This window comes from Chelon labrosus, assembly GCF_963514085.1.
Source record: "Chelon labrosus genome assembly, chromosome: 17".
Taxonomy (NCBI): domain Eukaryota; kingdom Metazoa; phylum Chordata; class Actinopteri; order Mugiliformes; family Mugilidae; genus Chelon; species Chelon labrosus.
In genome coordinates, this window is record NC_140350.1 from 8,967,022 (window position 1) to 8,978,375 (window position 11,354).

At 39.1% G+C, this 11,354-nt stretch overlaps 1 protein-coding gene across 1 annotated transcript; it reads left to right on the top strand.

Moving 5' to 3' along the window:
• Nucleotides 1-1,862: 1,862 nt before the first annotated feature.
• igsf5a (immunoglobulin superfamily, member 5a) lies at nt 1,863-10,892 on the top strand (the record flags this gene model as incomplete). Its single annotated transcript, XM_084564276.1, has 6 exons — nt 1,863-1,920; nt 5,025-5,339; nt 8,253-8,558; nt 10,397-10,516; nt 10,636-10,660; nt 10,775-10,892. The coding sequence occupies 6 exons, from the start codon at nt 1,863-1,865 to the stop codon at nt 10,890-10,892; spliced, it is 942 nt and encodes a 313-aa protein (XP_084420402.1).
• Nucleotides 10,893-11,354: the final 462 nt, after the last annotated feature.

The following is an 11,354-nucleotide window of genomic DNA, read 5'->3' on the forward strand; positions in this document are numbered from 1 at the left end:
ATATACATGTTTAATTGCTAAACATCTTCTTTATCATTGTCTTTGCGTGGGCATTACTACACTTTTTTGCTCATTACAGTCATTAACAACCCACCAATTAAACGACAAAGGCTTACAGTCTAGTACCACACAACTTGTGAAAAAAAATGTGAATACAGAAAATAACCAAATTCAGAAATCCCTGTTATCACTCACATGTAAGCTTTCTCTTTGATTCAGCTCGTTTCAAATGGCATGATTCAAATATAATTCCAGATATGAGCTTTTATGCCTAAATTAAAGCTGGTCATTTACAGGTGCTTCCCTCAAATGGATGTCCATATTTATTTAATTATTAACTAGTAAAAAAATAGGTTGATTCATTTTGACAGAACATATTTCACACACAGTTAGTGTGTATTTCCTCAGATTATTGGAATTTGGATATTCTAATTATAAGCAAAATGCTACGTTGACATCAATACAATCCAGTCCATGGCTGTTTCTAATTGTGCCTCGGCCACTGCAAAGCATTGAGGATCGGGACAAAAAAAAATAAAAAATGAAAGTGATGAAAACTAATCAGAAAACATTGGTATTGTATAGGACCTTTTTACTCAATAAGATAGGTAAAGCATGTTTTTTAAAGCCTTTAATGGTAGTGTATTTACACCACTCTGTTTATTCTGTTTTCAGATAGGCGCTGTTTAGTATACCTTTATACTTTTAAGTTACATTTATATAACACCCTAAAAAAATAAAAAGGTAAGGTCACAATACTCATATTATATAAGAATGAGACAATAAAATAGACAGAGACAACGTACCACAGAACAGTCAGATAAGGCCCCAACACCTCATCTGTGTGTTCTACTGCTGAGAGGCTAGGACATTATTACTCACTGCTGAATAGATATGGGCTGGGTTTCAATGACCAAGTCTGAACCTTGCTCCCTGTATGAGAGTTTCTCACTCGCAGGTGGAGTCCTTCTGCTCACCTGTTGTTTCAGGAAATGGATATATGATCCAAATGCAAATGCACCGCGGCCAGAGATACCACACAGTAAGTCTGTCAAACTGAAAATGTTATTACTTCTGGGGAATGGTTAGAAGGGGGAGATTCTACACTGAGATGGTCATTTACTTGCTTGGATATAAATCAAGCACGCACGTAGTACAATAGATCAGTCTGGTTTTTAAGTGAGGACGTAAGTAGAGTTGGTAGTATCGTATAGTAATCAAAGGGAAAGTAAGATATAGACTTCCTTAGTTTTTGTTATTCATTTAATTCAACTAAATGATAAATTTCCGATGATAAACTGTATATTCTAGATTTACATTATATATTGTTACATGTTTGTTGTAAACATTAGGAAAATGTCCCAAATACAATTCTTAGAGGTGGTTCAGTTACATCAGTTTGTCCAGAAAACCCTTCGAAGGGAACATTAAAAAAGTTATGATTACCTTCTGTACTTTCCCGGAGGGAGCCACTTGAAAACGTCTTTCTTTCTGGGCCTAACCTAAACTGAAAAAATGCTGGAGATTGCCCAGCTCATCTTTCAACAATCGCAACTAAACCGTGCTTAACAAAACTTCAGAGCGGGCCGTCATAACTTCTTTGAATCTTTCCAGACAGTGTCTGGAAAACAAAACATCCCTCTGAAAGCTAGAACCTAGCTAAGATGCTAACTGACATTAAATTCTTGACCCATGACCCTTCACAGGACAAGCGGTTACAGAAGATGAATGAATGAATTCTTGAACATACCATGGCATATTTATGTATTATTTTTAGTTATCTCCCCCTTCCAGACGAGAAGAGCTTTTGCTTTGTTCCTGTTTTTCATGGGCGTTTACCTTTCATCCTTCAGATTAGCAGCATGTACGCTTCCTGGAAATGTCTCATCTACATCTGTTCTGTACTGTGCTTCACTAGAGGTTAGTATTTCTTAAATTTTATTGAATGGAATGCAAGGGTCAAATAATTATATACTGTATATTATATTTATGTCGCACACAGTCTGAATTAAGCTGCTGAACTGAAACTCAACAGCTGGCTGGGTGAGGTTTATGAACATGAACATACACTGCTCATGTAAAATATATTCATTTCATTCTACATACAGAGATTTAATAATAGCCATTTCGAAACTGGATGTGCGACAGGATATAATGAGGAAATGAACCGTCTCCAAACACTTTACCAGCCAAAGGGGTTGGCTCTGGAGCAAGACATTAAACCCCTCATTGTTTCTGATGGTGTGGGTAGGACCTCTGTTTAGGACCTTGCATGGGGCTGATGCCAGTGATGTGTGTGTGAATGAGTGAATTACAGGCAAATTGTATAACACTTTGAATAAATATGCAGTGTATAAATTGTAGACACTGCACAGACTTTTTAATATCCATTCCACATGGCCAAATTAACCTACTGGGCCCAATGGAGCCAATTTGCTGCTGGGCCTCTAAAGACCCCTCGCATTGATACGGGACATTTTCATTATTTTCCCAGACAAATACAAACAGATTGGGGCTATAGATCAGAAATGATAATCAGACTAATTCCCTGAAAGAAAATAAAAGGTTATTTTCATCCCTGGTTTATCATTGAACCCATTTTAACTTGACTACAATTCTCTGGTACATGTTTCTCAAATGTAAATGTTTGACAGTTTTTGATGATGGTAAAGAAAACTCTGTTGGGGTTTTCACAGGTGGTCAGACAAAATCTTTGATATTAACTAAATAATAATTCTGTCATTGTATACACAGAACTCTCAAATGAAGAAAACTGAAGAAAATTATTATCAGATAATTAGATCTACTGCACCTATCAAAGGCTGGCTCCTGCCTTGTAGTTATCCGGTGCTGAATGAAACTCTATTTATCCGGTCTTAAAAGAACATGTACATCTACAAAACAATTGTATATTGTTGTTCTAGTTGGGCACATTTCTAACAAATGAATCAGTGTAGACCTTCCCTGACCTCTTGGAAAAATTGCCTTCTTTGTCTAGTTGGCGATCCAGCTTTGTTCACTCTGAAGCTTTGTTCACTCTGATGTGACTACATTAACTGAACCAACAACCTTTGTGGTTCTTGTTTGCTTCCCACTTATCTGTCAAATAATACTAATAGGAATGACTTTCAAATAACCTGTGACTTGTTATGCATTCTACTGTATAACAACAGAGATTACATACACTATAAGCTTTTTAGCGTTTTCCAAGACTTACTGTATAAGTGAATACTGTGCCTGAACCCCACCAGTCTAGAAGTTCAGACTGATTTTTTTTTACCTTAATAGTTATTAAGTATTCCCCTTGGTCAACCCAGCTGTCTCAAATCTGATCAGAATGTAAACAGTAGTGTTCAGTCCAGACAACTGTAACAGTCTGAGAAACAGAGGAACAGTTTTCCTTCAAAATGGTGCAACAACAGCACAGCAACACATTGCTTTAGCGCTCAGTTTGTGAAAGGATCAGTTCTGATAAATGCTTTGTTTGAGTTTCAGTCTTGTCAAAAGCCACACCAATGTCCTTTGTCATATTTACATACTTTGAGTAAATGCAAACACTTCTCAAGCACTGATTCTAACAAAGACTGATATGTGCTTCTGCAACATGCACCATGCCTTCTCATTGTCCTGAGTATGTTGGCTGACTTAGCTCAGTATTTTCTCGCTTTGCACTCTGCTGTGAGGTTTACTTATGCTGTTGCTCCACATTTGCTCTGGTGTGAACACCTGAGAATTCTAGAAACTTTCACCATGAATTCACAGAGCTTAATGTGACCTGTAAGCATGAAATAAAAATACTTTTTAGTCTCTCAATTAAAGCGTCATTTATTTGAACAGAATAAACATAAACATAATCCAGTTACAATATTCCTTCAGGCAATTCCAGCGATTTCATTAATAAAAGCAGGTGTTAAGAATCAAGATTTGAGTGGAAAGGTCAGTTTCAACAGTAATTTTCGTTTCATTCTTCGAGTTTCTAATCTGCAGAGCTGCATGCCACTAATCTGTGGTCCTGGCCCTGCATAGTGTTCAGTGCTTGTAGTTATCCATTCCTACACAGACAGTTTTATGCCCACAGAGCTTTTGTTTATTCCATGACAGTAACTTTATGAGAACTCTATGTACCCACTAAACATTTCTACAGTTAATATTGTGAATGCTAGATTTATCCATACATTTTTATTCATTATCAATCTTTCATGTTACATGCTTCAGCTATACCTTGATCTCTTGTTTGTATCATGAATAGATGCTGCATGTAAGCTCTAATCAGATGTATGGATCATCTTGTTCCTGCTGCCCTTCTCTTCTCTCCTTCCTTCTCACTCTTTTTACTCTCTACCTGGCCGGCCTCAAGCAGATGGGTTCCCCCACATTAGCTTAAGGTTCTGCTCAAGGTTTCTTCCTCTTAACTCTTTATGGGGAAAAGAACCATATATGGTAACTTCCACACACATTTTAAATTGCATACCTGTACATCTCAGTGAGGTTGAGAAGCATTTGGTTTTCACCCAGGCAATCAGAGAAGATCAATGAAACATTCTCAGGCCAAATCCTGATCAAATGTGGTCTGCGAGCTCTACCTCTGCATGAACACGCAGCATAACTGATTTATTAGGTACCACGAAGAAGTGGCCTGAATCAGCGCTTGTGTTCTAAGTGTGTGTGAGTGTGTTTGGGGGGGCTATCCCAGCTGTTATCAGGTGATAGGCAGGGTACACCCTGGATAGGTCACCAGTCTAACGCGGGGCTAACACAGAGGGTGTCCAGGGTGTACCCCGCCTCTCGCCCGATGACAGCTGGGATAGGCTCCAGCAGACCCCGCGACCCCTCAGGAACAAGCAGTTACAGAAGATGAATGAATGAATTAAGCTTTGGAGCATGTCTTTGGGCAGTGGAAGGAAATATAGAAGAAATTGATAATCAAAACTGAATTGAATATTCATAAAACAACACCCACAAAGTCTTTGTGTTCTACAGAATGTTGTAATGTTCTGACATATTGTCTCATTTGTTTCATCCAGCTGTGCCATTACAGTTCCAGCTGGAGCCGCTGACTTCAAATGTGCTTAAAGGCTCCAATGCCCGGTTCAGCGCCACCGTACCAGGACAATGGCAGGTCATGGCCTGGTCTGTCGGAGAGTTTCAGGTCCTCACACTCGAAGTAAACGGTAGGAATATCTCCTCTTCAGAGAAGTATGTTGCCAGTTTCTGCTCAACTGGTGACAAAAGCTGTGTGGAGTTCATCATCCACAACACCACCCGCAATGATTCAGGACCGGTTACCTGCAGAGTGCAAGGGGACTACAGGCAGGAAACAGCACAACTTAATGTTCAAGGTGGGTAATTAACATGTATGAAGCTGTGCATTATGTATATGTGCTTAATAATTTTGGGGCAGGCTGGTGTTTGTATTTTCAGACTCTTGCTCCTGAGTCTGGATGCAGGGGGAAGAAGTCCCTTAAGCGTCAGTTTCTCAGGAGTGTCCTCATCCTGGAACTTAGTTTCACTTACTCTGTGTTATAAAAATAGTTGTGAGAGACTTGTAGTCACTGGAGTGTACTCTGGAGGGCGGCAGTGGTCTCCATTTGTCTCCTCAGAATCTTCTCACATGAAAGAATAAGGTGGAAAAGGGAAAGAAAATGTATTTTGAAAGTATTTTAGATGTCTTTGAACATGTTGCTAGATGGCTAAATGTAGACCTATCATCTTCCCATTACACTCAAAGGGCATCTAAACCATTTGTTACAACTACTCATTGCGCTACACTGGAACATGATGTGGTAATATGAGGGACTCACTTCACAGGGACCGATTTGTGTCTCGATGTGGAAAATTGTGCAGCATATTTGTACAGTCTGATTGGAATTTCACAATTTAGTTCCTGTCAGGATGAAACAATATCTAAAAAATGACAGCATAATAAAACATTCACAGCTGGTACTATATAAGGAGTTTTTGAGCAAATATACAGGAAACAAGATGTACAAATTTAAAAATACAAGAAGAAAATCTTTGAAGTAACCTTTTCCAGTGTATAATCTGATAGACATCACAAATTTAAAGCAGTGTGTGACGGATGGAAAATCTAATTTTGATTCTTAGTCTGAAGCACAATAGTTTCTTGAGCTACATGCTAACGCTATAGCTAAGTCCATCATTCATAATGAAAAAATGGTACTGTGCTGATATTCAGAGACTCATATATACTGACAGCACTGTCACTATTTAAATTTAATGTTCACTGCGAGGCTGATGGCAATGCTGTTAGTTTTGTGGGACTGAGTGTTAATTTCGAAGCGGTCCATCAGATAGCTGGAAAAAATTGACCCCATTCATGACAGTACATGAAATATTGGGGATGGATTTTTAAGATTCATCTCTTTGGCACTGTCTGTGTGGGCCAACTGACATATATTGTATAGAGGTGCTGACATCCCTAAACGATTCTGCTTTTAAAAAATAACCACATACTGGTAATTCAGTTCATGCCTCTGTCTTGAAGACATTGGCATAAAGAGCAGAAAGTGTAAATGGCCGAGGACTTAGCAGTTAACATCATCTTATAGTGTAATAGATGTGTAGTGTATGTCTGCAGGGAGGATTATTGTTCAGCAAACCAGGACATGTCCTGACATCAGACGCTCATAAGTGGAGATGTGCGGAAATGCTTAGAGTCGCTCCCCGTAAAATAAAAGCGAGAAACATCTGGTTGTGGACCATTTCAACAGGTCACCTCAGCTCTGACGCCTGATCAACATCTTTGCCTCTGAATCCTGTAATGCAGCTTCCAACCAAGCCCTTACACAGCAGTATGCAGCAAATCTCTGTATGTGCCTCCATCAGTATACGAAGAACTAAATCTGACTGTTATCTGATTGTAATCTCACTGTGTAACATCTAGTGAATGATATTGACTGGGAAGTGGTATTGGAGCTCTGTCCCATGCTGCTGAGCAGGATCTCTTAGGACCTGATTACTTTTTCTGCTAGGGGACAGTATTGAGGGACACTGGCAGTCAATGGCAAATACTGTAAAGAAAGTCTTGTTTTAATATTCTTGTCTTCTCTTATGTTTTGGCTAATGTCAGAAATGCTGCTGTCAAAACAATCCATGTCCCCTCTTCTTGTTCAACACTAGCCAAAACAATACGACCACCTCTGCCTAATCAGCCCTTCGGTGGCCACCAAAATAGCTTAGACAGAGGAAGGCCTTGAATCTAAATGACCAACGATAGTGTCCTGTGTTGTCAGGCAGCAAGAAATCAGTGGTCCTGTAAGTTGTATATCAGATTTCCCACTTACAACACATTAACTGTGAGAGCCATCAGCTAACGTGTCAAAACAGGATCAGTGTTATTTGTTTAATCTATGAGAGGTTACAATTGATTTGCCTTATTTGTGTGCAGCATAATTGAAATAAGGAAGACACATATATTTATAATAAAGGTCTCTCTATATCATGTTTTATACCCTGTAATAATTGTCCCTTTCTGATAAGTCCTCAGTTACGATCAGCAGGTCAATCTATGACCTTCCATCCTATCTTCTCTTTATTAGTGTACTTTGTACCATTCGGTCTGTAAGCATATAAAGTTGGATTGTTCTTTAAAAATCCTCATTGCTGATTGAATACAAAGAAGCCCCTCTCAGGGAGCACTGTTGTCTTTCTCTGTATAACCATTTGCTATAAACAGTTCCTTGTTACTTGAGGTTTCTGTGATCTGTTAAATGGCAAATCCCAGTAATGTGTTTTGGTCTTGCTCGTACACCACACAAAAATTATACTTGTAATACAATAGATTTATTTGACTAGCAGACTAACAGACTATGTTTGTTCAACAAATAACAGACAAAAGTTAATTCCAATGTTGATCCCAAAGACAAAGATACCACAGAATAAACCACAGAAAATCAAAAGATTAAGGGGGAGTCAACCCTTTGCACACATCCTTGCATCTTTGCACACACTATGCTGCTAATCAGTCAAATGCTTACATTCAAGTACCCTACCTCATACCCAGTTAGTCTTCTTATGGCTCGAAGCAGCTATGATCAGTTGTAGTTTTTGTTCTTTTCATAGGATCTTGTGGCAGTGAATAAAAATTAACCATAGCAAAACAGTCAGCTATTTATTATTTAAGATTATTAAACATGTTGTTACTACTCATCGACAAAGTTGACCACTGGGTTACAATCCTACAAACATGTTGCCTTGCTGATTTAACATCTCTTCTTGTCTTTATTTGCCAGAGAGAGGTACAGTCAGCATCCTTGGAGGGAGTGTGACGGTGATGCAGGACCAGCAGGTGGAGTTCCAGTGTGTAACATCTGGTTGGTTCCCTGTGCCTGTCATCACTTGGAACCAAAATGGTGACGCTGTGAACAGCAGCCTGTACAACACCACCAGCATGGCTGACGGGGATTTCTTCAAAACCACCAGTGTCCTGACGTTCCAGGCAGTGAGAATTTCAAATACAACAGTCCAATGTCTGGCAACCGTGCCGGCGCTAACGAACCCAGCATCCAGCTCCGTCTTCTTGGTAGTTGGTGAGAAAAGTCTCTCACTTCTCTCTTTACTTTCTGTGATTAAAACATTTCAAACGAACAGTTGAACCTACTAAACACACAAGGCTTGAGATGTGAAAACATTGCTCTCATGAGCCATCTGGTGGCAGTATGAAAAACTGACAAACTGTACATACAGTAGCGTTAAAGTCAAACTATTCTGATTTTACACACCTCTCCTATGGGCATTTCAATGCATGTGTAAAACACTGCATGCTTGAAACGGGTGAAACTGTATAAACTGTCCTCAAGCAGAGCACTCATACAATACATACAACTGGAGAAAGCATGCGCCCACACTTTTTCCACATGGGATGGCTATGGAAACTGTTAAATTGTACTGTCACAGTTAATGAGATCATATTAAAACATTTTAGAAACCAAGGACACTTTTTTGTGTCTATTTTCATATGAAAGTTTCACTCTGAGCCTATGTTGTTTAACAAAACCCAAACGCACACATGAGGAAACAAAAAAAGAGGAAAAGGCAATTATAGAGACAGGACAAACACAAGGGCTGCCAGTAAAACTAACTGAAAGACAGGTAAAGGATTATGTTACAATAACAAACATGACACTGATTAAACTTTTGGTAGTAGATAGGTGACGAATAGACACCTACGTTTTGAGAAAGAAGAATAAGTTAAATGAAAAATGCCATCATCGCTGGTTCTTCTCAATTTTTCCTGTAAACCAGGGGTGTCAAACATAAGGCCCGCTGGTCAAACCCGGCCGGTCAGAGGGTCCAATTTGGCCCACGGGATGAATTTGCTAAGTACGAAAATTACACAACAGATATTAATTGCAATTGTTCAATAAAATTGGCACCTGTTCCCAGCTTGACCACTAGGGGTCACACTGTTTTAGTACGAGTTGTGGATGTAACACTGAGACCCAGAACTAAACAGCAGTAGCAGCAATGTGCTGAAATTGCACTTATTTTTCTTAAGAAATTTCATGTTGTATGGTAAGGATGGGTCATTAAATTTGAACATTTTCATAATACATACTCATCCTTCTTTGCACTAAAAGTTAGTTGTCTTTATTTTTAGGTTATTATCATGCAGTTATGTTACTGGTCCTTGTGATCAAAATGGGCTGTATGTGGCCCTCTGAACCAAAATGAGTTTGATACACCTGCTTTAAACTGTCCATTTACAGTTTTCAAATGTCAGTTCTGCTTTGTCTGAAATCGTTTCTTTATTACCCCTCTACTGCATTAATGTACATTTCTAAGTCGGTGTCTCATGAATAACTGAGATTCCACAAATAGACCTGTTTACCTGATGACCCGGGTAACTGAAGATAAAATCAGGTTTTAACTCAATATAAAACCCATTCAACATATGATGTATAGAAATTGCATTAACAGCAATAACCCTGAGCGTAGGGTTTCAGCCAAGCACAGAGACGGGCCTTTTTAACATAGTCCTGATTCAAGAACTGCATAAGAAAGAAAAATGAAATTTTAATGGAGATGAGAGTTTATGTTTTTTTTCTCGATGCAAACTGGCTGGGAGATGTGTTAAAGCTAAAAGGTTCTGGTGTGTGAGAGAAGCCAGTGGATCTACAGCACCATTGTTGCCAATGAGGTGCAAACCTCAGCCTATACCACGTGCACAGAGAGAATCGTAAGAAAATCAGGACTAAATCTATCACTGTGTCTTTTTACAGACTTCAGTGTGTTCAGATATACTGTACATTCAGTATGTTTGTAACTAAGGAGAGTATCATACTTTTCCTCCTCTGGGGAATATCAATTATACAGTATTAAGTTTTTAGGCCTTTGAGTCTCCCATTCCTCATTCACATGTTTCCTCCTGCAACAGTTCCCAAGCCAACTGACTGGACTGTGCTCATAGCTGTGGTTGTGTCCTTTGGAAGTTGTGCCCTGCTGGTTTTGCTCATAATTGGAATCGTCTTCTGCTGCAAACGCAGGAAAGAAACAAGTAAGGCGTTCATTATATAAATCCTAAGTCATATCACACGAAGATCACATGAAGCAGAAAAGTTCAGTCAGGAACGTAAAAAATTCAAAACTAATCTGATATCTTACGATCTCCTCTAGAACCCAACTACCAAAATGAAATTAGGTAAGAGGCCACCGAAATACTGACTATTTTGTCATTAGTTCTTCTTCATTCCACAGCTACATAACTATGAGTTTCTTCATGAACTAAACTGCTCGGTTGTTTATTTGCGTGTAGCAGGAGAGTGAGGACACAGAGCGAGCTGAGCGCTGCTGGACAGAGACAGGGAAGAGTGAACCAAGCATATCTGCCGGACGGTCAGACAAGTAAGACTGGATGCAAACACATACACTGAAACGTGACTCTGTATACCATGTGTATTTCTAATATAATGACTAACTATCTATGCAATATAATCAATCCCAAACTCCTCTCTTCTGTTCATGGCTAGATTTGCGTGTTTTTATTTATTTATTTTTTCTTGAGGCCAGAGACACAGCAACCACACCACACTGAAATAAGTCCTCACATCTTTTGACCCCTCTTATAGATGGAATAAGTAATAATGCAGAACACAATTGTACTTGGATTTTCCATACAAATTTCACACGATCAAAAAGCAATTAACGCAGACGAAATATAGTTTTGGAACCGTGGAAGTCCGAGGCTGCAGGCCAGTTGCACATTTTCCAGAGTCGGTATCCCATCTTACTACTGTTTTTCTTGTTCTTTCGCAGGTGTCGCTCCCAGTGTAGTCACTAACAGTGACTTTTTCCGGGAAAACAGCTGCAGTGTTATTCAGGTAGGCTTAGGTGCT